Source organism: Mustela nivalis (assembly GCF_964662115.1).
Source record: "Mustela nivalis genome assembly, chromosome: 8".
Classification (NCBI taxonomy): domain Eukaryota; kingdom Metazoa; phylum Chordata; class Mammalia; order Carnivora; family Mustelidae; genus Mustela; species Mustela nivalis.
The window spans coordinates 22951170-22976740 of NC_139027.1; the positions used below are offsets into that span (position 1 = coordinate 22951170).

The following is a 25571-nucleotide window of genomic DNA, read 5'->3' on the forward strand; positions in this document are numbered from 1 at the left end:
CCCTCCCCCATTCTCTCAGCAACTTTTAACCCCAGAAAGAATGTGAGCCATGATGACATCTGTGTGATCCTGGAGCCACCTCCTGCCATTGAGTTTAACCTCATGAGAACCATTTCAGGAAGACTGTTGGATTTGGGGGGACTCACAGCTGTTTCAGATACCTAGGACACATTGAATATCTTTTTGTGAGGGGTTTCAACAAAATCAGACAATATCTTCAATTACTTTGCATTCTCTTCCATTTAATATGTTTAAAGGTAAGCATAGGACAATGTTGGACAGGAGAAGTTATGAAAGTTTAGGTGTGGTTTCATGTCATGCCAGGAAGATTACAGCAAACAGGTCTGGTCTCTAAATTGGTATGTTTCAGGTCAAGGTATTTATAGTGTTTCTATATCATGTTTGCTTATATGCCAGTTAGAAAAAAATGAAATGTTTAGCTCCATGCTGAACACATCTGAGAAGGACTTTTGAAAATGTTTCGTTGTTACACTGAACCAATAAAATGAAAGGGGAAAGGGAGAAGGGTAGTATCTCCAGGAACTGCCTTTTCTTGGTTCCTCACTTACTTCTTCCTGATTAGCACAGGTTTTTCTATTCTCCCGCAGGATGAAATTCCAGAAACGTTTCTCCTACAAACAGTGCCTCTACTGCCAATGTTTTTGAATGCTGGGTGAGAGAGCTTGGGGTCAGCCTAATAAGACTTTGCTTTTACAGACAGAGATGGTGAGAATGGCCCTTCTGCCATAGTTCAGACACTTGATTTGGATTTGCGTAAGTCCAGAGAAACTTTCTGTAGGATGATAAAAAAACCAAACTTACGGTCTGCAATTTCTGTGTCTGAGCTCCATTTCTTGGATACTAGCATTAATAAATACCCAGTTGCCCAAATGATACAATTAAGCCCATGCTGAGTCTCCTTTCTTCAGCCACCAAGACTGATTTCATATTCACAGCCTAATTTCTACTCCCAGGGTGACTGCCCCAGTTTGGGTCTTCAGCACTTGACCAGCCTCTTCCCTGGCCTCGTTCTGGCCACTGTTTCCTCATATTTTTCCTCCATCACTATCGTAATGGTCTTGGTAAAACAAGATCTGGCCAAGTTACTCCAGTTTACGAGCCCACTGATGTCCTCCTATGGTCCGCCTTATTAAGTCTGGATTTCTTAATGTGACCTTTAAGGTCTTTCTTCACAAGTTGGTTTAAACCTGTCTTTCCATTCTCTTGTCCTGCCACAACCCCTCCCACGTCACCCATTGTCCCCCCACCATTGACGCAGCAGCAGTGTCATGGCTTTGGCTGTTGAACCTCTACTCTGTGCTCTACACAGGGCTATGTCCCATACAGATAACAGTATGTCCTCACCACACCACTTAGGGGTGATACGATGACTACTACAGTTTTACAGATCATTTACAGAGGTTCAGTAACTTGTTCAAGGTTGCCCACTACTCTCCATCCTCTGGCTGGATTGCCTTTTCCTTCCCAATCCAATAAATCCTACAAGGTGCAACCATTTATTTGCATTGTATAGATGAGAATAAAGTAACTTTCCCAACGTTATATGGCTAATATAACCTTTAAGCCCCTGGTCAAATATCACCCCGTTTGAAGGTGGCCTCAGCATCCCCCAGCTCTCCCAAACTCCCCTTCTCTCCCATCTAATGTTACTCTTGGTCTCTTCTGTTTTTCCATAGATTTCTGTTTAAGCTGGACCACAGCAATGGTCACTACCAGTTCAAGGTGCCGGTTACCTATTCTAAATCAGGAACTGTATGTCTTATGTACATGGGACATCTCTTATCTTTTCTGTCTACCATGGGCCTGGCATACAGTAGGTACAGTTAGTTACAGGGTTGAGTGTTGGGCTCCAAAGTGTTGGAGGGCTCCCAGGCATCAAACGTCATGAGGGGGGCCTATGCAGGCTAAGGCATGATGACGAGAATAGGTGGAATTCTTGACCCACTTCATCATTCAGAATTAGAGTCCCAGTTCATCTGGGACCACATGATACTGTTTGCATCCACACAGCTTCTCTTGGGACCCAGAAGGAGGCTATACCTGGGACTGGAAACCAGGTAGACTTGCTGGCTCTTACAGGATTTTTTCATTAAAGCACACAGATAAGCTATACTATGAATTTCACTCACGTAAGAGCGGCCTCCTCTTCTTCCTGAGAAGTAATGAAATAATTAAATAGAACCGACCCCTGACCTGAACCTCCCTGCCCCACATCTCCCCACTATGATGCATCGCCGTTTCTCATTCCCTTCTGCTGTCTTGCCACCATGCTGAAGTTCACGCAACAGTGCTCATCTCTAGGCCATTTTCAATTAATTTCCTGAGTAAAATTTCACGAGACACTATCAAACCTTTTGCTAAAATAAAGATATATTACATCTACTCTATTCCCTTAGTCTACTAATCAAAAAAGCAATCAACTTTGTCTGGCATGATTTGTTCTTTTAAAACCCATAATGCTTATTGCTCATAATTCCATTATCCTAGATAGTATTTTTTCCCTTTTAATATTTGTTCCACTATTTTAACAGGAATTGAATTACTAGATGGTCGTTTCTAGGATTCCTTTTTCCACGACTGCTTTGAAAGTTTGCTACCTAATTTGATACTATCAACAGAATGGTATTTTCTTATTCTGGCAAATCACAGAAGAATAGGAAAGGAGTATCCCTGCTTCTAAAGGCTCCATCATTTTGCTGAACCATTCAGACCATTATCCACTATCCAAAGTCTCCCTGAACAGGAAAGTCTGAGACTTCTTTGGATAACTGACTCAGTAATTCACAACCTTATTCTCAGGAAGCACTTCCTAATTTCTCATCTGAAGGATGACGGTATGATGGAGAAGGCACAGATCTGAGTCCAAATGCTGAACATGCCATTTACTAGCTGTGTGACGTGAAGTACGTCACCCTATTTCTTTTTTTTCCCCCCAATGGAAAGCAAGGAGGAATTTTAAAATAAAAACATTTAAAAATGTTATATTTACTTTTCTTTAGTTTTTTTTTTTTAATTTTTAATTTTTTATAAACATATATTTTTATCCCCAGGGGTACAGGTCTGTGAATCACCAGGTTTACACACTTCACAGCACTCACCAAAGCACATACCCTCCCCAATGTCCATAATCCCACCCCCTTCTCCCAAATCCCCTCCCCCCAGCAACCCTCAGTTTGTTTTGTGAGATCCTAGATGTCCATCAACAGATGAATGGATCAAGAAGATATATATATATACACAATGGAAGACTATGCAGCCATCAAAAGAAATGAAATCTTGCCATTTGCGACAACATGGATGGAACTAGAGCGTATCATGCTTAGCGAAATAAGTCAAGCAGAGAAAGACAATTTTCTTTAGTTTTTAATTACAAAAGAAATATGTGAAAAAAGTTCTACTGGTAAAAAAGTGTATTTTCCCTTTGGATCTCCAACCAAAATTCTACTTTCCAGAAGCAACTGGTGAACATAGTTTGATCTATTTTCTTCCAGAATATTTTCCATATCTCAATAAACATATACAAACCAAAATGAGCCCATAATATGCACAGTGTCTTACAACCTACATTTTTCGTTTAACTATATATCAATAGTTTTCCATGTCAGTACATAAATCTAGGAATCTACCTAAAAATTTTTCACAATAAGTATGTATTACTTTTGTAATTGTATTCTACTTAATTTGGCCAGTCCCAGTTAATCGACATTTAAAGTAGTTTGCACTGTTTTTCTCTATTCCAAACAATGCCAACAATAATCATGTTTAAACATTAATGAAAATCAAGAGAGAGGAAGAGTGAGAACTGTAAGACCATGAAAACTGCCCCCTAAAGGCATCCTTCTCCCTCTTCCTCTCCCACAGCCTCCCCTACCAGCAGAACTTGATAGAACAGGAACACAGTGAGGCCCCATCCTTCCGAATGAAGAGATGGCCCAGAGGAGCACCTTTCACTCACCCAGTGGGACTTTCTAAAACCTCCCTGAACCTGCAAGAGGCAGCCTGGGTGTCCTGGGGGCAGTTCTTCACCTTCTCCAGAGCTCAACCTATTTATTATGAAATAGTAATAACTTTTTTTTGTTTTTATTTAAATTCCCATTAGTTAACATACAGTGTAATAGTAGTTTCAGGTGTACAATATAGTGACTCAGCACTTCCATATAATATCCGGTGCCCATCACAAGTGCCCTTCTTAATCTCTAGCACCTGTTTCACCCATTCATCTCCCCTCTGCTGACCAGCAGTGTGTTCTCTATTGTTAACAGTCTATTTCTTGGTTTGCCTCTCTCTCCCTCTTTTTTCCCCCATTTGCTCATTTGTTTTGTTCCTTAAATTCTAAATATGAGTGAAATCTTATGGTATTTGTCTTTCTGTGACTTATTTTGCTTAGCATAATACTCTCTAGTCCATTCAAGTCATTGCAAATGGCAAGATTTCATTCTTTTTGATGGCTGAGTAATATTCATTTGTGTGTGTGTGTGTGTGTGTGTACATGTGCACACACATCTTTATCCATTCATCTGTCAATGGACACTTGGGCTGTTTCCATAATTTGGCTATCATAGATAATGCTGCTTTAAACATCAGGGTCCATGTGCCCCTTCGAATCAGTATTTTTGATCATAGCTATCATTGCCATTTACTGGGCACTTACTACATGCTAAACCCTATGCCAAAGTGAGCTGTAGTATATTATCTTGATCCTTACTAAATTCTTTTATAGGAGATGATATCACTCTCAATTTTAATTGGGATTCAATCATTACTGAATTATTAGTATTATTTATATATTCAGGATACAAGTCCTTTATATGTTTTGTGATTGCAAATAATTTATCCAAGTCTGTGGTTTGTTCTTTCACTCTCTCAATGATGTGTTTAGCAGAGAAGTTTAGAGTTTTAATGAGATCCAATTTATCAACTCTTCTATTGATTGTGTGATTTTAGTATCCTAAGAACTATTTTCCTAACCAAAGTCACAAAGATTTTCCTCCATTTTTTTCTAGAAACTGTATAGTTTTAGCTCCTACATTTAGGTTAGGACTCATTTTGAGTTATTTTTTTGTATAGCATGTGAAGTAAGGGTCTAAGTTTAGTTTTTTTGTACGTGAATATCCAATTATCCCAGCACTATTTGCCAAAAGACTATCTTTCCCCCCATTGAACTGTCTTGGCACTTTGTTAAAAATCAACTGCTCATAAATGTTAAGGATTCATTTCTGTACTTTCTATTCTGCTCCACTAATATATATGTATGCCTTTCCTTTCCCCAATATTATTCTGTGTTTCTTAATTTGGTTTTAGGCTAAGTTCTGAAATCAGATAGCAGAAATCCTCCACGTTTTTCCTTTTCTTCCTCCTTTAGAAATTGTTTTATATATTATAGGTTCTTTGTATTTTTGTATCAATTTTAGACTACCAAAAAAAGAAGAAAAAAGAGGCTACTGGGACTTTGAAAGGGATTTCATTAACTTTACAGATCAATTTGGTGAGAAACACCATCTCAACACTACTGAGTTATTCAAACCATAAAAATCTAGGGTCTCTCTTTTTGTTTATACTACCTTTAATTTCTTTCAGCAATATTCTGTAATTTTTAGTATGCAAGGTTAGCCCTTCCTTTGTTAAATTTAGTCCCGAGTATTTTCTTTTTGATGCTCTTATCATTTGAATTGTTTCCTTAATTCCGTTCTGAGAATTTTATTTTTGTTATACAATAAATAAAATTGATTTTTATAGTGACTTTGTATCCTGTAATCTTACTAAATTCATTTATTTATTCTATTACTTATTTTTTGTGAATTCTTTTAGATTTTCTTTTTTTGTAAATTTCTTTTCAGTGTTCCAGAATTCATTGTGTATGTACCACACCCAGTGCTCCATGTAATACATGCCCTCCTTAATACCCACCACCAGGCTCACCCAACCTCCCACCCTCCTCCCATCCAAAACCCTCATTTTGTTCCTCAGAGTCCACAGTCTCTCATGGTTCATCTCCCCCTCCAGTTTCTCCCAACTCCCTTCTCTCCATCTCCCCATGTCCTATGTGTTATTCCTTAAGCTCTACAAATAAGTAAAACCATATGATAATTGACTCTCTGCTTGGCTTATTTCACTCAGCATGATCTCTTCCAGTCCCATCCATGTTGATACAGAAGTTGGGTATTCATCCTTTCTGAAGGAGGCATAATACTCCATAGAATATATGGATCATATCTTCTTTATCCTTTCATCCGTCTTGGTTCTTTCCACAGTTTGGCTATTGTGGCCATTGCTGCTATAAACATTGGGGAACAGATGGCCCTTCTTTTTACTTCATCTGTATCTTTGGGGTAAATACCCAGTAGTGCAATTGCAGGGTCATAGGGAAGCTCTATTTTTAATTTCTTAAGGAACTCCACATTGTTCTCCAAAGTGGCTGCACCAACTTGCATTCCCACCAACAGTGTAAGAGGGTTCCCCTTCCTTCACATCCTCTCCAACACTTGTTGTTTACTGTCTTGTTAATTTTGGCCATTCTGACTGGTGTACGGTGGTATCTCAATGTGGTTTTGATTTGAATCTCCCTGATAGCTAGTATGATGAACATTTTTTCATGTGTATATTAGCTATTTCTATGTCTTCTTTGGAGAAGTGTCTGTTCATGTCTTCTGTCCATTTTTTGATGTGATTATCTGTTTTGTGTGTGTTGAGTTTGAGGATTTCTTTATAGATCTTAGATATGATCCCTTTGTACTTTCATTTGCAAATTTCTTCTCCCATTCCATGGGTTGCCTCTTAAATTTTCTAAATAAAAGATTATGTTATCTGCTAATAAAGAAAATTACACTTTTTCCTTTTTAAGCTGTATACCTTTCACTTCTCCCTCCATCCCTTCCCCTTTTCCTCCCTTCATTCCTTTATCTTTCTCTTTTTTTCTTTGTTGTACTGGCTAAGTGTAATGTTGAACAGAAGTAATGAAAGTAGACATCCTTTCAGTCTTTTATCACATGTTATTAGATATGGATTTTTCCATAAATACTGTTTATCAGGTTTAGGAAACTCTCTTTTTTCCTCATTTGTAGAGAGATTTTATCATGAATGGATGTTGGATTTTGTCAAATGCCTTTTCTGTGTCTACTGTGGTGGTCATATGATTTATGTCCTTTATCTATTAATATGGTATAGGTATTATACTTACTGATTGCTTTGTGGATGTTAAGTTAACTTTGGATTCCTGGATAAATACCAGTTGATCACAGCATTTTGCTGAATTTTGTTTGCTAATGTGCTGTTATGGACTTCTTGTATCTATATCCATGAGGGATATTGATAAATGGTTCTCTTTCCTTGTGATGTCTTAAATTTTCTAAATAAAAGATTATGTTATCTGCTAATAAAGAAAATTACACTTTTTCCTTTTTAAGCTGTATACCTTTCACTTCTCCCTCCATCCCTTCCCCTTTTCCTCCCTTCATTCCTTTATCTTTCTCTTTTTTTATTGATTGCTTTGTGGATGTTAAGTTAACTTTGGATTCCTGCTGACTTTAGTTTCAGGGAAAAGTGGGTGGCTTCAAAGAATGAGTTGGGTTGTCTCTTCCTCTACTTCCTGAAAGAGTATATTAATAATTAGTATTTTTTGTTCTTTAAATATTTGATAGAATTCACCAGTGAAGGCCTCTGGATTTGAGCTTTCCTTTGTGGGAAGATTTTTAATTACAAAGTCAAGTTATTTGTCTGTTACAGGTAGGTCTGTTCAAATTTTTCTATTTCTTCTAGAATTAGTTCTGGTAATTTGTATATTTCTAAGAATTAGTCCATTTTATCTAAGTTGTCTAATTTACTGGCAAAAGCCTATCTATAGTATTTCCTCATAATCATTTAATTTCTTTGGGGTCAGTAGTGATACTCCCTTTTTCATTCCTGATTTTGGTTGTGTCTACTCTCTTTTTCCCCCTTGATTCATCTAATTAAAGGTTTGTCAGTTTGGGGGATTTTTTCCAAGAAGCAATTTTTGGTTTCATTGATTCTCACTATTGTTTTCTGTTTCATTGATCTCCACCCCGATCTTTATTTCCTTTCTTTTGCATGCTTTGGGTTTTTTTTTTTTTTAAGTTTCTTAAAATGGAATCTTAGGTTATGAATTTGAGACTTTTATTCTTTTCTACTATGTCCACTTAAAGCTATACATTTCCCTCAAAGCATTTTATTTTTGGTTTTATCCTATAAATTTTAACATGTTTCATTTTCATTTTCATTTGGTTAAGCTATTTCCTTCCTTCTCTCCTCTCCTTTTCTCTCCCCTGCCCTCCCCTGCCTGCCTACCTACCTCTCTCTCTCTCTCTTTTATTTTTTTTAAGTAGGCTCCATGACCACAAGGGACTTGAACTCACAACCCTGAGCTCAAGACCTGAGCTGAGATCAAGAGTTGGATGCTTAACTGACTGAGCCACCCAGGTGTCCCATGGTTAAACTATTTTCTAATTTTCCTTGTGTTTTTTTCTTTTACACATGTATTATTTAATTTCACAATACTTATGGATTCCCCAGATTTCTTTCTGTTGTCAACTTCTAAGGTATTCCACTGTGGTCAGAGAACACATTTTGTATGGATTTCAATCCTTGTTAGTTTACAGAGACTTGTTCTATGACCCAGCAAATAGTTTTCATAGAGAAAATTCTCTCTGCACTTTTGAAACGAATGTGTATTCTATAGTCTTTGAATAGAATGTCATATATCTGTTGGTTGGTTCACAGTAGCATTCAATTCTTCCATACTCTTTTCTGTGTAATTGTTCTACTCATTGTTGGGAGGGGGTTATTGAAATCTCCAACTATAATTATTAAATTGTGTGTTTTTCTTTCAGTTGTGACAGTTTTGCTTTCATGTGTTTTAAGGCTTTGTTGTTAGATGCATATATATTTATAATTGTTATATATCCCTGATAAATAGCCTCTTTTATTGTTACAGAATGTCCCTTTCCCTTAGTAATATTTCTTGTCTTAATGTCCATTTGTCTTATATTAATATAGCTATTCTCTTATGGTTACTGTTTGCAAGGTATTTCTTTTTCTATCATTTTACTTTTCATCTGTTTGTGTCTTTGAATCTAAGGTGTACATCTTATAAAAAGCATACTGTTAGATATTGTTTTTTATTTATCTGATGATCTCTGTATTTTGATTGAATGCTTAAACTATTTACATGTAATATAACTAGTGATTTGGTTGGATTTATATTTGTCTTTTGATTATTTTTTATATGTCTCCTGTATTTTGGTTCCTCTATTCCTTCCTGACTACATATTTCAGTAGTATCCTTTAAAAACTTCTGTTAACTTTTTTTACATTTTTGGAGTCATTTTCTTAGTTGTTGTTGCTCTATGTTATATGCATCTGAACTTACCAGAATCTTCAGGTTAATACCCACCTAATTCCAATAAAATATAGAAAATTTGCTCCAAAACTGCTCCATCCCATTTTCTACCCTTTTTGTTATTATTTCATATATAATTCATTTCTATTTGTGTCACCCCAAAAATATAGTTTTGTATTTGTGCATTTATATAATATTATGTCTCTCAGAGATGCTAACAAAAGAAATGAGAAAAAGACATATTTTTTGACTATTTTATATTAACCCACATACTTACTATTTCTATTATTCTTCATTTCTTCCTATGGATATGAGTTATCTCCTGTTTTGATTTCATTTTGGCCTAAAGGACTTACTTTAATATTTATAGTAAGGCAGGTTAGCTGGCAACTTTGGGTTTTAATTTTCTCCCCTGAAGACTTTTGTTGGCTTTTTTGTTGTTGATGTTTTGTTTTCCTTTGTCAGTCTCTTTGTTTAATACCTTGGCTGAGATATTTCTGGGAAATCTGTCTTCCCCACAAAGTGTGACTGCTGATATCTCTGTTCAGCTTTGTTGTTGCTGCTGTTGTTGTTGTCATTGTTTTAGTATTCTTGTTTTTTTTCTTTTTATTTAATTCAATCAGCCAACATTTAGTACATCATTATTTTTTGAAGTAGTGTTCAATGATTCATTAGCTGTGTTCTTGCTTTTCATTTTAAGCCTGGATTCCTATGCTTCATCCATGTATAGCCTAGTGGTTTACAAATATTCGGACAGAGGATAAGCTCAAATACCTTGAATCAGTAAAACTCTTGTCTTTTGCCATAGGTCTGTGTGTAGGCAAAGGGATACATTCAAATCTCAGGATGCTGGTGTGTCTTTTGCTTGTATGTACAGTCTAACGGCTAAGTAGATGGGTGTGTTTAGCTTGGACCTTTCCCCACTCCCACTGGGAATACACATAGTCTCAACCATGAGCACACCTGCCCTGACCATGACTGAGCCTCAGACTAGCTGCATCAAGGATGATCACTTTCACCTACAATTCTCCTCCACATCTATTGAGTCATCTTCCTCTGCAGCATAGAAGCTGTTGGTCTGCATGGTGTGCCCTGCTTTGTGAGGACCTCTGTGCATACAGAGTTGGGGAGACCATAGAAGCTTCAGGTCAGAATGCCACAGATTCCCACTCTTCTTACCTGGGTATTATCTGCAACCACACTCTGCAGAGAAGACAGAAAGTTCATCAGTTTCTTAACCACAAATGTTTCTCAGATTGTTATATCCATTTGGTCAATTTCTCAGAGCATCCAAATGGTTGTTTTGTCAATTTTGTCCACCTTTATAGTTGCTTTTTGGGGAAAGAATGTGCCAGTCTCTTCATTTGGCCATGGCTGGAGGTCCTGCCTTACCTTACTTTTGTGAGTCTAATTTTCTTAGTCTGAAACATTGATATTCATGTTTCTGAAACTATTTTATGGGGTTATGGTAAGAATCTTATAGGGCAGCACATGACAAGTGCCTGGCATAAAGGAAGCCCTTGATAACACAGTAACAGGGTCATTATGCACAGTTGGGTGATTTGTGCCCTGCACGAATGTATTGAGTGAGGGGACAAGTGGGACTGAAATTCAGCTCATGTTCTCTTCTTTAGCTACGAGTTCTATTACTCACTGCATCTCTCCAGAGGAAGCATCTTTTCCTAATGCCTTCACCCAGAGAAGGCAATTTTTTTTTTCAAATTCACACAGAAATACCACATAGTCTAGCTGGTCCCTGAATATCGAATCCTACTATCTTTCCTTCCCTCCATTCTGGACCTTCTAAGTGGAGGCCAAGTCCTTTATCTTGAGCTGGCCCAAATAAATAATAAATAATGCTCACACCAAAGTTCCGTATCAAGCTCACATCCTTTGCTAGTTTCTCCTCTATTTTCATGTTATTTTTTTCTTTCCCCTTTTCAGAGTAAATGGGCTCAATGACTTTATGCATGCATTTATGGAAACATGAATTAAAAATAAGTGTTGACTGCTGCTGCTGCTAGTGGAGATATTGGGAAGAATACTGCTAGTTAGATTTCTTGCAGAAACTCAATTTCTAAATCTCTCTGAAAGACCTAGGGCTCCTTCAGGATCCTTCTTTCACTCAGGACTGATTTCTTGTCTTGCCTTTGACTCCAGGGATAAAGAAGCCAATTCACTCAGCTTACTTTTCTAGTATGTGGGGTTTTTATTTTATTTACTCCTCATAGAGCAGAGGACTTCAAGAATTTGTATAACTTTCTTGTTTCTCCAGCAAGCAACATTTCTCAAATTTGCCCTTATATGTGTGTCATACAAAAGGCCAACATGTCTGGATCTGTCTTTATCAGTAGGTGAAGCCTGCTTCCAGTCCCTGTGCCAGCCAAGCCTGCTGATCTTGCTTATTCTGCTTCCAGAATTGTAGATGATGGGAAGGGTGCATTTAGCTTCTGAGAAGAAAGAGAGGATGAGAAAAGAAGAGGAATAGAAGACACAGGGATAGGAGAGAGAGGGGAAAGCAAGAGACCAAAAAATAAGAAAGGAATGAAGCTTTTGTGTGAAAGCCGGACAATTGTGAATGACCTCTGGAGGGTTGCCAAGTCAAAAGAATTGAGACTCTGACCTTCTCCGAAATCCTCATTTTGAAAGTATTAATTATTTTGATTGTTCTTTTTAAAAAAATTCTCAATGTTCTTGATCTAACTTACAGTTAGACTTTAAATAGGGTATAATCTGTATTAAGAGCTTGGACCTGAGAAGGAGAGCAGCAACTGCACTGAGCTCTCTCATACCTCCCTGAGTACACAAGGCTACAGAATGGATAACTTTCAGGTATAAGCCTATTATGTTAATAAATGAAGAAAAAAGAATTCTTGGGGGGTATATAATGCAATTAATGATATATTTTTGTTAGTTTCAGGGATAGAATTTAGTGACTCATCAGTTGCAGATAACACCCGGGTGTGCAGCGCATTATATCACCTGCCCTCCTTAATGCCCATCAGTTCCCGACCCCCCATACACCTCCCCTCCAGCAACCCCCAGTTTGTTTCCTAGAATTAAGAGCAATGACTGACATCTCTTTATATATATATATATATTTATATTTATATATATATTTGCTCACCTGTTTACTGTTTTTGGTGTTCCTCATTTCATCCTTCAAGTGTAATTTTTTAAATTAATGAATTTTTTAAAATTTCTTTTCAGTGTTCCAGAATTCATTGTTCATGCATCACACCCAGTGCTCCATGCAATACATGCCCTCCATAATACCCACCACCAGGCTCACCCAACCTCCCACTCCCCTCCCCTCCAAACCCTCAGTTTGTTTCTCAGAGTCCACAGTCTATCTTAATGACACTTGGTATTTGTGTAGCTTAAGCAATATTGCAGATGAGGGTATTAAAAAAGAGCATCTTGTGCCATTGTTGCGGAAGTAAATTTAATGTCTATCTACTTTATGAGAAGACCAGTCCCATTTGAGGCATGCTCATTTTTGACCATTCTCATTTCATTTATAAGGAATACATCATCCCTTATTGCCAGCATAACACCTCTAATGCCCTTTCCATTGTTTCCAGAATGGAGAACGCTGATCACATCAGAGAGAAGACAGTTGCCAAAGAGAATAGAACCACAGGTCAGGGCACTCCCTAACAGAGACACCAGGAGCTGCCACATGTGTGCCACACGCCACAGTGTGCATGCCTGCAACCAGTTTCCTTAACAAAATAAACCCAGAATCAAGCACATTTCTAAATAATAACAGCTTCCAAGAAAATCAACCGGGAAAGACCTGGTACCCAATAAGTATGTTTTGATCAAGCATGACTGGCAATTAGTACTAAGAATTCTAAAGCAAGAACAGGAGAATAAAAATAGATCATAATGCTTTAGCTGGAAACAATGTGGACTACTATTAGAGCTCTCCACCTTAAATATTCTTAATAATCCTTTAGTAGGAGAACTGGACACTGAAAACGGAACCCTCATGCATTCTGCAGAATCTGCTATAATTCTGTTTGCAAATGTGCATGGTTACCATCACTGGAAAGGGCTCAGTCATTCACAGCAAATCCATTTTCATGTCTCAAAAGTCCTGAGTTTAAAAATACACCTAGAGATATACTTGGTTACCTAGGATGAGTAAGCCTCCTATCTTTTAGGGTCAAGATTCTTAAATTAAGACAGAGCAGAACCCTTTATTTCAGGCTTCATGACTGGGATAACCACTATCAGACTGGGCTATCAGTTACTATGCCATTTTCCTGTTTACAGAGTGGTCTCTCATGCATTATTTCCATTAATTTTTATAACAAGTCAGGAAACAAAGCCACAGAGGTATAATGACCCCCAAATCTCTCTTCAACTTCCATTGAACCAGTCTTTCTCCATCTTGAATAAAGATTATCTTTGCACTCTAAGTAGAATTGCACTGGAGTTATCCCCATTCAAGAGAATTTTATTTTATTCCTCTTTGCAAGGTCCTGGCTTTCCTTCAATTCTTTTCAAGCATAAATTCAGAGCAGTTCATGACTTTTCTGAAGCAGAGTCCATATTTCTTTAAGCCATGTCTTATTTGAACCATTTGATATACAGAAATCAGTGAGGCTAAAACGTCTACTAATAAAAGGTTCTTAATAAGAAGCAATAAGGAAGTCAGAAAGAGAGGTTCCCATAGTCTTAGAGATTATCTAGTCCTACCCACTCAATTTACCAGTTGAAAATGGAGGCCTGAGCTTACATGTTAGCCAAGGGCAAACTCCCCACCGCTCCTGACTCCCAGGACAGTGCTCCTTCCATTTCTAAAAGGCAGCACTGGTTGCAGAACTCTAGTCCACCTTCTCACACTAATTGCGTCACCATGTAGCCTGGACAGCAAGCTTCGTGCTGTGCCTGCCTCAGGCAGCACTCCTCGCTCTGGCCAGCTGCAAAGAAGACAGAGGAGAGACTGGGCTTCCCGAGGCCCTTCTAAAGATGCTGCTGTTTACCAGACACCACAGCAGATGTAACCTGGTTGTGTCACAAAACTGAGTGCATCTCCCCAGCATCACGGGCATGTGGTCAATGCCACCAGCTGAATGTACCTCAGACATTTAATGACGGTGAGTCCCACATAGGAGTAGGCCCTGGGAAACGTGTTTTAGGAACAGTTTGGGACACTGGAAGGACCTGATATCTGATGTTCAAAAACTGGAATTCAAGATCTGACTGGGCTATACACCAGCTTTGTAGACTTGAGCAATTTACTTCATTTCTCTCAGCTTCCATCCATGCGTCAAGAAATACTTAATGAATGTCTATTTTATATTGGGCTCAGGGCCAGGCTCTGGGGATTACAGTGAATGAGAGCGACCTAGTTTCCTCTCTTCGGAGCTCACTCTTTAGCCTGAGTCTACCAACCTCCATACTGAGTCACACTAACAGTACCCATCTCGCTGCGTTGTGAGCATCAAATGTGATCATGAATGCAAAAGCACTTTGCCGACTGTAGGTCCTGCCAGTTGCCTCTGGGACAGAGCCAAGGGCCAGTCCCGGAGCTGTCAGCAGCTCACCGTGGGCCCTGCAGCCACCGCTCCACTGCCTCCTCCAGCCACTGCACCCAGGAGAGCTGCAGACCCTGACCTGGGAAACATCACAGCTTCCTTCCATGGGTGAACTAGCCATCCCCCAGCTCCCTCCATTCTGAAAAACCAGCCTCTCTAGGCTCCTGGCCTGGATTCCTTCAGTCCTTCTTATCCACAGGAGCCGGACTCATAGAACTTCTCTCACTTCTAGATGCTACTTCCAGCCACGGTTCCTGCTGTTATTTCTGTTCCACTTCCTGTGCACAGAGATGTCTGCTCTGTTCCCAGTGGAGGGGGCCAGTTTACAGACAGCCCTCCTGGCAATAGCTCATGGCACAGCTTCTACGGTCTCTATAAGGAAGTGTGTTTCTAAGGTGCGGTCAGTCCTCTGAGTCCTACCCTTCCCAGAATCATACCCCAAGACCAACCCTTTTCCTCCAAACTTGGTTAAGACCAGCTATGGTAGTTTCTTATTGCTGCTGTAACAAATTGCCAGAAATTTAGTGGCTTGAAATAATACCCATTTATTATCCTGCAGTTCTAGAGGTTAGAAGTCTAACACAAGTTGGTGAGCTGCCTTCCTTTGAAATGAGATTCAAGGGAAGATGATGCAGTTTCTTGCCTTTCCAGCTTCTAGAAGCTGCCTGCGTCCCCTCGCTTGTGGCCTCTTCCTCCACCTTCAGTGCCTGTACTCTGACTTTTTACGTGGATTTATGCCCTCTTAGATGTGAGGCATCCCGCTAGCTTAAAGTTTAACCTGCAGTGCCCTGCACACAGTCAGAGCTTTCCAATTGCTGGCTTTAGATATGAAGAAATACCTGATTCAAAAAATTAATGAAACTGAAAAATGGATACACATTAGCACATAGTGTTCTTCAAATCTCTGTCTCTCTCTGCTTCCATCATCACATCTGCTCTGACTCTGGCCCTCTTGCCTCCCTTTCTCAAATAGAAGGACCCCTGTGATTCCATTGGGTCCAAATATTATCCAGAATAATCTCATCTGCAAAGTCCCTTCTGCCCTCTAAGGTAACATATTCGCAGATTCCTGGAATTAGGCCTTCTTTGGGAGGTCACGATTTTATCTGTCACACTAGCCCTAAGTCCTGGGCTGTGAATACACCTTAGGATCACCAGCCTCAAGGAGCTAGCCTGACAGATTCATTTGTGCTAATGGATGGGGGCCTTTCTTCTTTCTCTCCGTGGTGCCACACAAGTTTCTAGTCAATGCTCCCATCTTGATGCTCTGGTCCAAAGAATGACTTCAGCCACGTTGCTGTATAGCTTCTGGAAGCCATAGCTAAATTTGGGGGTCTGGGTGTATCTCCTGTGGCTGGTGGGGACAGCTGTGGCTCACAGATTTCTATCAGCTATGTGGCCATCGTTTGTAGTGGATATGTTCACCCTCACTCTCTCAGTCTCGTATCAGAGCAAGAGGAGCCTTAGTGACAGTGTAGGCCAAGATCTTTACCTTCTAGATCAGAAACCCAAGGGCCTAGAGGTGAAGGGACATCCTTCATAGGAGAGCTGGGAGAGAGAGCCCTTCTCCCTCCAACACCTGTCCTCTTTTCTTACTCTACATGCCCTTTGGGCAGGGTTATAAAGCTCAGGTAAGGAGGGGCAGAATCTTCACCAGACAACCATAATGTGTTCCTTCCCAGTAAAGACTTCTTCTAGAAGGCAGAGGGAATACTGGGGGAGAGGCCCGTCCAGATGGAGAGGACTTCACAGATACCCCAAAGCACCCTGTCTCCTAAAGGCAAGTCCCTCTGCAGCCCATGAGCTGCAGTCTTGGCACCAGAATCTCATTAAAATGAAGAGAATGACAAGTCACAGATTGTTGAAGGGTTTGCTCCAGGGTCAGGATTCAGGGCCCAACAACCATATTGCTCAGGAGAGGAGGGACACATTTCTGCAAGCAGCACGTGACAGTTCGTGTGACCTCTCATGATGAGTTCCAGAAAAGGGGCAGGGATAAAAGGTGACTAGTCCCTCCAGAGACCTTACTATGATGAAAAGTTGGCTCCAATGAAAGGCAGGACCATCCAGAACTCTTCTGCAAAAATTCAATGAAAATAGAGCATTCCACTCCTGCTTACAATACTGCACGTGCTCGCTGGGTACGCTCTTGAACCTGATGCACAATTGGTTCCCAAGGTTACCCTTTCCCACCCGTCAAGGACAAGTCAAGCAGAACGAGGGTGGTGGAGGAGGGGTGTTCTGGATTTGTGGGCCAGTGTGAATGTGCACTATCCAGGCAGGCAGAAAAGCAACCTGCTTGTCTCTCTACTTGTCTATCCCACCATAGTTAGCAGGGCTGGCTTCGTTTGGTTGTTGTGACAGAAAATAGTTAACATGCTCCTCCCCCCCCCCAAAAAAAAATCTAAAATAATTCAATAGAACATAGCTTCAAATGGGAATTTTTGATTCCCATATTAAAAAAAATAACATGTTTTATCTTATTATAAAAGCAATGCATGTTCATGGACTCAAGTTTGAAAAATACCAAAGCACACAGAGAAAGATATAAATTACTGATAATTCAGTCATCTAGAAATAACTTCTACCACTACGTTGGTATATATAGACTTTCCTCCTTACATATACACCCTGTTTCCTCTTCTTTTTTTTTTTTCATTTATTTATTTTCAGCATAACAGTATCATTATTTTTTTCACCACACCCAGTGCTCCATGCAATCCGTGCCCTCTATAATACCCACCAACTGGTACCCCGACCTCCCACCCCCCCGCCTGTTTCCTCTTTTATGAAATAAGCTATATCACACAAATTGTTTAACCTGTTTTTAAAAATTCTAATAATGGGCCTTGAATACTTTCGCATCTTATTAAATACTGTTTTTACATAGCATCGATGGAGTGGCAACATAATATTTAGGTGTACTGTATTTTATTTAACCAATTCCTTATTGTTTGAATATTTAAGTGATTTCTAGTTTTTAACCATCATAAACACCACCACCAAGAGAGCTTTGTAGATAAGCCAGTAGGAAACATTTGGTTGTGACCCTGTCCCTTAAGCCTGTCAGGTAGTCTCTAGAGAAAGGTATCTTCTGATTCTTGAGGGTTGAGTTTGTTTTGTTGGTGGTACTCGACCCAGAAAGTGATTCCTCCTCTAAACCATGTAGGGTCTGAGAAAAGAGACTAAGTGGTCTTTGTAATGGAAGAGTCAGAGAGACCACAAGAGCTATACCTGTCTAGCTTGAATATATTGTATATGTTGAACATATATCTAGTAGGGACACAAGCTCAGGAATATTTTACTAATGAGGCATACCATAACGTTTAGAAAGCGTTGTCTTAAAACGGTAACTTCATAGTAGACAGAGCAAGCAGCATAGGAAGGGAGCTCTGGGGGACCGAAGTCCAAGAAAAATTTGCATAAACATTCCCCGCTTAGATCACCCCGTTTGAACCAAATGAAAAGAAAAAAAGACTGTTCTGTCCCAGAAAATGTGTGTATGTGTGCGTGTGTGTGCATGTGCATCTGTCATTCCAACTGTATTTTTCTTCTGCCCCAGTTTGCTTTTCTCTCCTGACCTCTCTCAGCATCGACATATAAAAACCAGAGGTCTTTGCTAGAGGCTGCTTAAACAAAGTGAGGTGAGGCATTACTGACTCTCCCATGAACCAGATCACCTTAAAGGTGACCGCTACACCCCTCGGTCAGGGAGGAGCTGATTTTGAGCACGCATTAGCATACTTCAACTGCATAGCAACGTGAGCCCAGGGACCAGAGGGTGCTTCTGGGGCATGCTGTCAGTGATGCTCCGGCCCCACGGCTCCTCCCAGCCTGACCTCACTGACAGCCAGTTCCACCACCTCTGCCCCATCCTCACCTATGGAGCTTGCTCCCTGGATAGAGCTGTAAACCCACTCATGTGTAGGGATCCACCACTGAAGGAGCTAATTTATAAGGTCCTACTTGGTCGGCCAATAAATCCCAAGAGCAGAAACAGGCGGCTGGTGATGAGACACACTGGGTGAGGGAGGAAGTGCTGGGCAGACGTTCACCACTCCAGCTGCTGTCAACACCACAAAGGGTTAAGGGCAGAGCAGGAGACTCACAGCCAGTTCAGCCCACCAGCTGCAGCCCCCTATGACTGAGGGTGCAAAGGGCGATGTATCCCGAGAGAAACTGCCTATCAAAGTTGTGCCTGCAGCTCAAAATGTGGCCCCATTTCCAGGTTCTTAAACTCCCAGGTTGGAGTCAATCTGCGAAGTGTTCAGAGACCCTTTTAAGAACACTGCAAACCCCTAGAGCAAGGGAAGGGATTAAAGGAAAGAAGAGAAATGCTGGTAGTAATCTGGGCTCCTCTGATACCACCTAACCTGACTTCCCAAGGGTCGAAGAAGCCACCAGTACAAAGGGAGAGACATGCAGGATCCACAGGCCAATCCACACACACGGGGAGAAAAATCAATATGTAGTAGGTTGAATCAGGTCCCCAAGAGACACGTCCAAGTCCTAATCCCCGGTGCCTGTGAAAGTGATCTTATTTGGAAACAAGGTCTTTACAAATGTAATTAAGAATCTTGAGATGAGATCACACTGCATTTAAGGTGGGCCCCAAATCCAGTGACATATGTCCCTATAGGAGTCAGATCTGAGACTCGAGGAGAATGCCATGTGGAGCTGGAGGCAGGGAATGGAACGAAGCATCTACGAGCAAAGAAGCACTGAGGTCCCAGCAGCCAGCAGAAGCTAGACAACCAAGCTTGGCTTGTATACTCCTGCAGAGTCTCCAGAAGGTACCAGCCCTGATCACACCTTGATTTCAGACTGCTAGATTCTGCAACCAGGATAAAATTAATTTATGTTGTTTTAAGCCACCGAGTTTGTGTTTATTTGTTACAGCAGCTACAAGAAACTCAAGCACAAGGGTACGACAGGAGCGGACCGAAAGGCTGAATGACTGCACTCTGGCATTAGAGTACCCTTGTCATCTGTGGCTGCACCATAAACCATTCCAGAACTCTAGGACAATGCTTCTCAGCCTTCTGAAAACTAAGCCATCTTTTTTATTTTTTCATACAGTGTTCCATTAGTTTCAGGCGTACACATAGCGACTCAGCACTTCCACAGCCCGTGCCCATCACAGCACAGGCCCTCCTTCATTACCATCACCTATTTCGTCCATCACGGCCCCCCAACCTCCCCTCTGGTGACCAGCAGTTTGTTTTCTATAGTTAAGAGTCTGTTTCTTGGTTTGTTTCTGTTTTTTTCTAAAATTTCACATATGAGCAAAATCATATGGCTAGAGAGTATAATGCTAAGCCAAGTAGGTCGTTCGGAGAAAGACAAAAACCAAACCAAAACAAAGACTTGAGAATCAGTTCTCTTTGAGAGAGCTGAGCTGATGCAAGAAGGATGTCAGCCGCTCCCAGGTGACTCTCCTCCCATCCCTCCTGGGTATGCGTATCACTGAAGGGTTGTGGACAGGTTTGGGGTAAAGCTTCTTCTTCTTCTTTTTTTTTTTTTAATTTATTTTCAGCATAACAGTATTCATTACTTTTGCACCACACCCAGTGCTCCATGCAATCCGTGCCCTCTATAATACCCACCACCTGGTACCCCAAGCTCCCACCCCCCACCCCTTCAAAACCCTCAGATTGTTTTTCAGAGCCCATAGTCTCTCATGGTTCACCTCCCCTTCCAATTTCCCTCAACTCCCTTCTCCTCTCTAACTCCCCATGTCATCCATTCTATTTGCTATGGGGTAAAGCTTCTAATCTGTTTTCCATTTGAAAGCTAGGGTTCATGCTGGAGACTAAGATCTTGTCTTGCTGGAAAAGAAAAACGTGACTATATTCCAAAAGACCGGAAGCAGTAGATGTCAGATATGCCCCTGGCACTTCTTAAAAAGTCACAGAATGCCTCAGCCTGATGATTTTCCCCAGATTTTATTAATTTATAATATTGCGTTCCATCAAGATCATCACTTTTTATTATCTTGCTGCTCAAATTGTATCTTCCTTATTATTCTCAGCTACAGGGGCTATAAATTAAAATCATTCAGAATTTATACTCTTACAGTTCATTATCTGTGATTGGTATTATCTCACTGCATTTTTCTGGTCTTTCTATATCCCCTGACAAGAAATATTGCAATGGAGTCTAAATACCATCCAACCAATAAATGTTGAGTTTTAAGAAATCTCTATTGACTACACTACCCTAAAGGGCACCCCATCACTCCTCCTCATCTCCAACACAGGCATCCCTTCTGCCAAAATGACAGAGAAAGTGAGATTCCGAAGAGCTGGCCGTTAGGACTGAGATGTAGGTCCTTGCTTTAGCACTGTGCTAACTGGGCATGTGATTTTCTCTCCCTTCACCTTCACCTCTTTCCCTGATGGTTGAGAAACACTAAGATACACCAGCTTGCTTCACTGGGAGCAGGTCTACTTTGGAGAATGGGTAGTGATATAATTAGTTGAAGCAAAAAGCAATGAGTGGTCCAATACTAGAGGTTCTGAGCACCTGTCAGTGACATTCCAGAAGTGTCCCTATAAAGCCTGGGAGGTTAGTCCCTTGTTTCTGAGACTGATATGAGCATAGGTCCCTCCATGAGACCCAGGAAAAATCAACACCAGTTTTAAACAGTGGTGAGAGTCTCTCGAGTTGTGTTTGGATGTATTTGTTCACTAAAGAACTTGATGCAGTGGGCTGGGGTGTCTATGGTGGCTTTTGTCATGGCTGTTCACATCATCGTTCTTAGTGATGCAACATGCTACCATGCCAGGGAGAATGTTTTTCAGACAGCTGGAAGTTGGCAGTACTCACTAACATGGGACTATTCCAATCCTGACTGATTTAACTAATGAGAGAAGGTTTGTATTCAGTGCAGGTACTGGCCTTTGGGACCCAACTTTATAAAAACATAGAGGCACGGATATATTTCCACATTCAGGAACACTGAGAAGTGAGTGTTTATTTCTTAATTCCCTCTTGTTCCTCTTCTTTTTGTTTTTCTCCTAGCACTCGGGGTAACAAGCAGATGCCAGAGATCACAAGAGAACAGATCAAGGAAGAGAAACACATCAGAGAACGGCAACACACAATCTATTGGCGCTCTTCTAAAAATTGCTTAAAAATTTAAAAAGCACCAACTTTCAGATGTATAGAGTCTGACTCCTACAAAGTCTGAGAACAACTGCTACTTGTCCCTCTCTCCTGATCTCACTGAAACAGGCTCATAATTCATTAGTCATCAAATATAAAACCTACAAGGACCAGAAGGACAGGGCCAGACCTGACAGCTTGGAGTGACTGGGGAGAAGGGTCTGGAGCCAACCCTAGTGGGGTTGGGTTGGGGTTGGTGGGTGAATAGGAGTGTCTGAAAGGGGGTCCCCATCAAGAGTATAACAAACCTAGCTCTACCTCAGAATCACCTGAGAAGCTTCTCCAAATATTAAGTGAGAAAAAAAAAAAAAAGAAGGGAAAGGAAGAGTCTCATGGAAATGAAAGCTTCTGAAGAAATACTGGATTGCATCTACAAGCTGGACAAAAATGACCAAGTCTGACGATATCAGGGACAGGTGAGGATGTAAGTCCTGAGGAGGAATACGAACACCTCACTAGGAGGGGTATAACTTGGTACCACCACTTGGGAAAATAGGTCGGCACTATCTATCAAAACAAGCTGCTGCACCCGAGATCCGGTGATTGCGCTCCCCCTCTCTGCTGTAGGAAAACTCTTGGGCACGCACATGCACCAAGAGGCCTGTGCAGAAACACTTACTGGAGTACTGCTGGTAATAGCAAAACCATAGAAATAATCCAAATGTCTAAGGACAGTAGAAGAGATAAAGTGTAGTATTTTCATGCAGTGATTGAAAACCAAAGGAACACAGCTACACGCATCAGAATGGACAAATCACAAAACAACAGCATTATCTCATTTATGTAATAGGTTACAAACCCAATCGAGACATTTGGGGCAGAAGTGGTAAGGCTGCAAGGAAAAGCAAATGAACAATGAACACAAAATAGGATAGTGGGTCACGTTTGAGGGAAGGGAAAGATTCTGGGTCTGCGCGGGCAACAGAAGAGGCTGTAAATGGACTGACCTCATTCAGGTTCTTACACTTGGTGTTCAGAGCACAAGTGTGAATCTCATTGTAACTGTCGATCCATGCATACATGTTCTACTTTGCTGCACACGTTAGATTTTATAATAAAATTTAAAAATATACAGATTACCAGGTCCTACCTCAGATCCTTCGAGTCGGAATCTTAGGCTGTGGGGTCTAGGCAGTACTCTGTGTAAGTTCTCCAGAAGATTCATACGGACCACAGGGCTAAGAGCCACTCACCTCCACACACTGCCAGCCCCCCACAAGGCAATACACATCGGTATCCGGGTGAACGCAGCTTAAAATATAAATCAAGGTCAAGCAATTTCAAAGGAGTCATAAAAACAGAAAAAAAGGTGAGCCTGGGAGAGCATGTAGAAAGGAAAAGAAGCCTGGGGGCATCAGCTATTTCTGTACCACCTCCAACCTCCCTTGGAACTTAATTGAGCTCTGTCCCTATTAGAGTCACAGTAGCATGAGCCTGAGATAACTGCCCTCCAGACCTGGGCCCAGGGTAGGCTCTCGCTATAGCTTTTCCTGCAAAGACAGAAACACGATGTGGTAGAAAGTGTCCTCGTCTAGCACTCATCCCTGCAGACATCCAGACCTGGACTGGCACGGACAAGCTGTGTGATCTTTTGCAAGTCGTTTCCCCTCTTGGAGCCCCCTGCCATCTCATCTGGCCTGCCTCTCTCGCAACACTGGAATCCAATGAGACCGTGTAGGCGGAAGGGCTTGGCAAACCAAAAGTACGACACTGAATGTTCTTTACGTCCATCACCGTGCCAGGGGTTATCTTTTCTTATGAATCAGAAGCACAGGCTGTTGATTCTGGATAAGTAGAGTTTCCCAGGTCCAAGGAATGTGGAGTTCTAAGATTTGCCACAGTCAGGCCTGAAGGCAGAACTCGGGCTTGATGCCTCCATTTCTATGTCTAAAAACTCAGCAAATACTTCACAAGTACCCACAATCCAGTACTACCTCCTCCAGTCCCTAATAGTTCAGAAAATGATGCTCATCAATAGCTCAGGACTACTGAAAACACCTTGCAAAGCTAGGACGCAGCGTGAATATTCATTTAATGGTTTTGAAACTAACATTTAACCCACTTATACCATACCTTCCAAATTAGAGAGGCCATATTTATCAAGTAAAAACATTGGACCCTCAATTACATTTGAATTTTTAAATATAATTAGAAATTGGAATAACTTTTAAAAGTGTAAAAGTCTCCAACGATTGCATGAGATATACTTATACTAAGAAACCATTGATCATTCACCAGAAACTCAAACTCAACTGGGTGTCCTGTATTTTACGTGGCAACTCTATTCCCCATGGACAAACAGAACAACCCTTCCTCCTACATCTGTGTGAAAGAGAGCTATAAAAATCCCATTCCCTTCTCTTGATGAAAGAGTAAAGGGTCGCCTTGATCCTTGCATTGGAAGGCACAGGCACCATGACTAACATAACACAATAAAATATATATAAATAAGTAATGCATAATAAAATGTATCATATTAAAACATTAAAAAAAAAAAAGCAGGTTTCAAAGGGAACAGGTGAAAACAGAGCCAGGGAAACCTCAAACCTGCCAACAGGAATGGACATTCCACCGCCCTGTCCTGGCCTGGCCGGGACACTCCGGGGCAGCCTGTACCCTTACCTCGGGGCATCTCCTTGGAGTGCTCGGTGTCGGGCCCATCCAACAGGTCCATCTGGGAGGCCTCCTCAGAGGGAACGCGGCGCCAGGACCAGCTCTGGTTGCCAAGGTCGTGAAGGGGTGGGGAGTACTCCAGCTCACAGGGAAAGTCGAAGCTGCACTCCAGACCTGCAAGGACAGCCAGCAGTCAGGGGGGGCGAACTGTGTCCCCAGGGAGACCTTCCAGCCCCAACCCTCCACTCCAGGAAGGCGGCCTTCATCTCATCCACAGCCCTCACTCTATCCCGTGGCAGCCGGCGGTCAGGTTCACAGCTGGCTTGGCTCCGTAAGACTAGAAAGGGGACTGAGAGAGAGAGAGGGAGAGAGAGGGAGAGGGAGAGGGGGAGAGAGAGAGAAAGGAGTTCCTTGTATAATTCAGGTTAACGGAGGTATCTTCAGAGAAGGCAGATGAAAACAGAGGTAACAGGTGGAGCCTAGAGAAGCTCTGCATCCTCTAAGGTCGCCTGGTGACATGAGAGGGCCTGAGGCCACACGGCCAGATGCTGGCTTTGCAACCGGAGAGGTCTGCCTCTAAGTCTGGGCTGACTCCAGGCAAGAAAAATCAGCCTGTGCAGCCTCCACCTTCCTCACCTGCACACTGCGGATGGTAACACCTACCTCGAGAGACTGCTGTGTGAGCTAGGAGGATAATCTGCTGTCCCTGCACGCGAGCCCGCCTACAGTGGATGCTCAGGAGAAATTCTGGCAGGTTCCACCCTACCTGAGAGGAAGGCCAAAGGGAACTCAGGCCTTACTCATAGCCCAGGCTGCCAGCCAGCAATCTGCCCTTTGGCCCCCTCCGCACAAGAAGGCCAATGCTAGGA

General features: G+C 41.4%; 1 protein-coding gene across 1 annotated transcript in view; it reads right to left on the reverse strand.

Moving 5' to 3' along the window:
• ALK (ALK receptor tyrosine kinase) overlaps window positions 1–25571 on the reverse strand; it is a 679199-nt gene that overhangs the window by 439282 nt on the left and 214346 nt on the right. The window contains exon 3 of the mRNA XM_082744992.1: window positions 24712–24876. Coding sequence (XP_082601118.1) covers window positions 24712–24876 — 165 coding nt within the window. The remainder of the gene's footprint in view (window positions 1–24711; window positions 24877–25571) is intronic.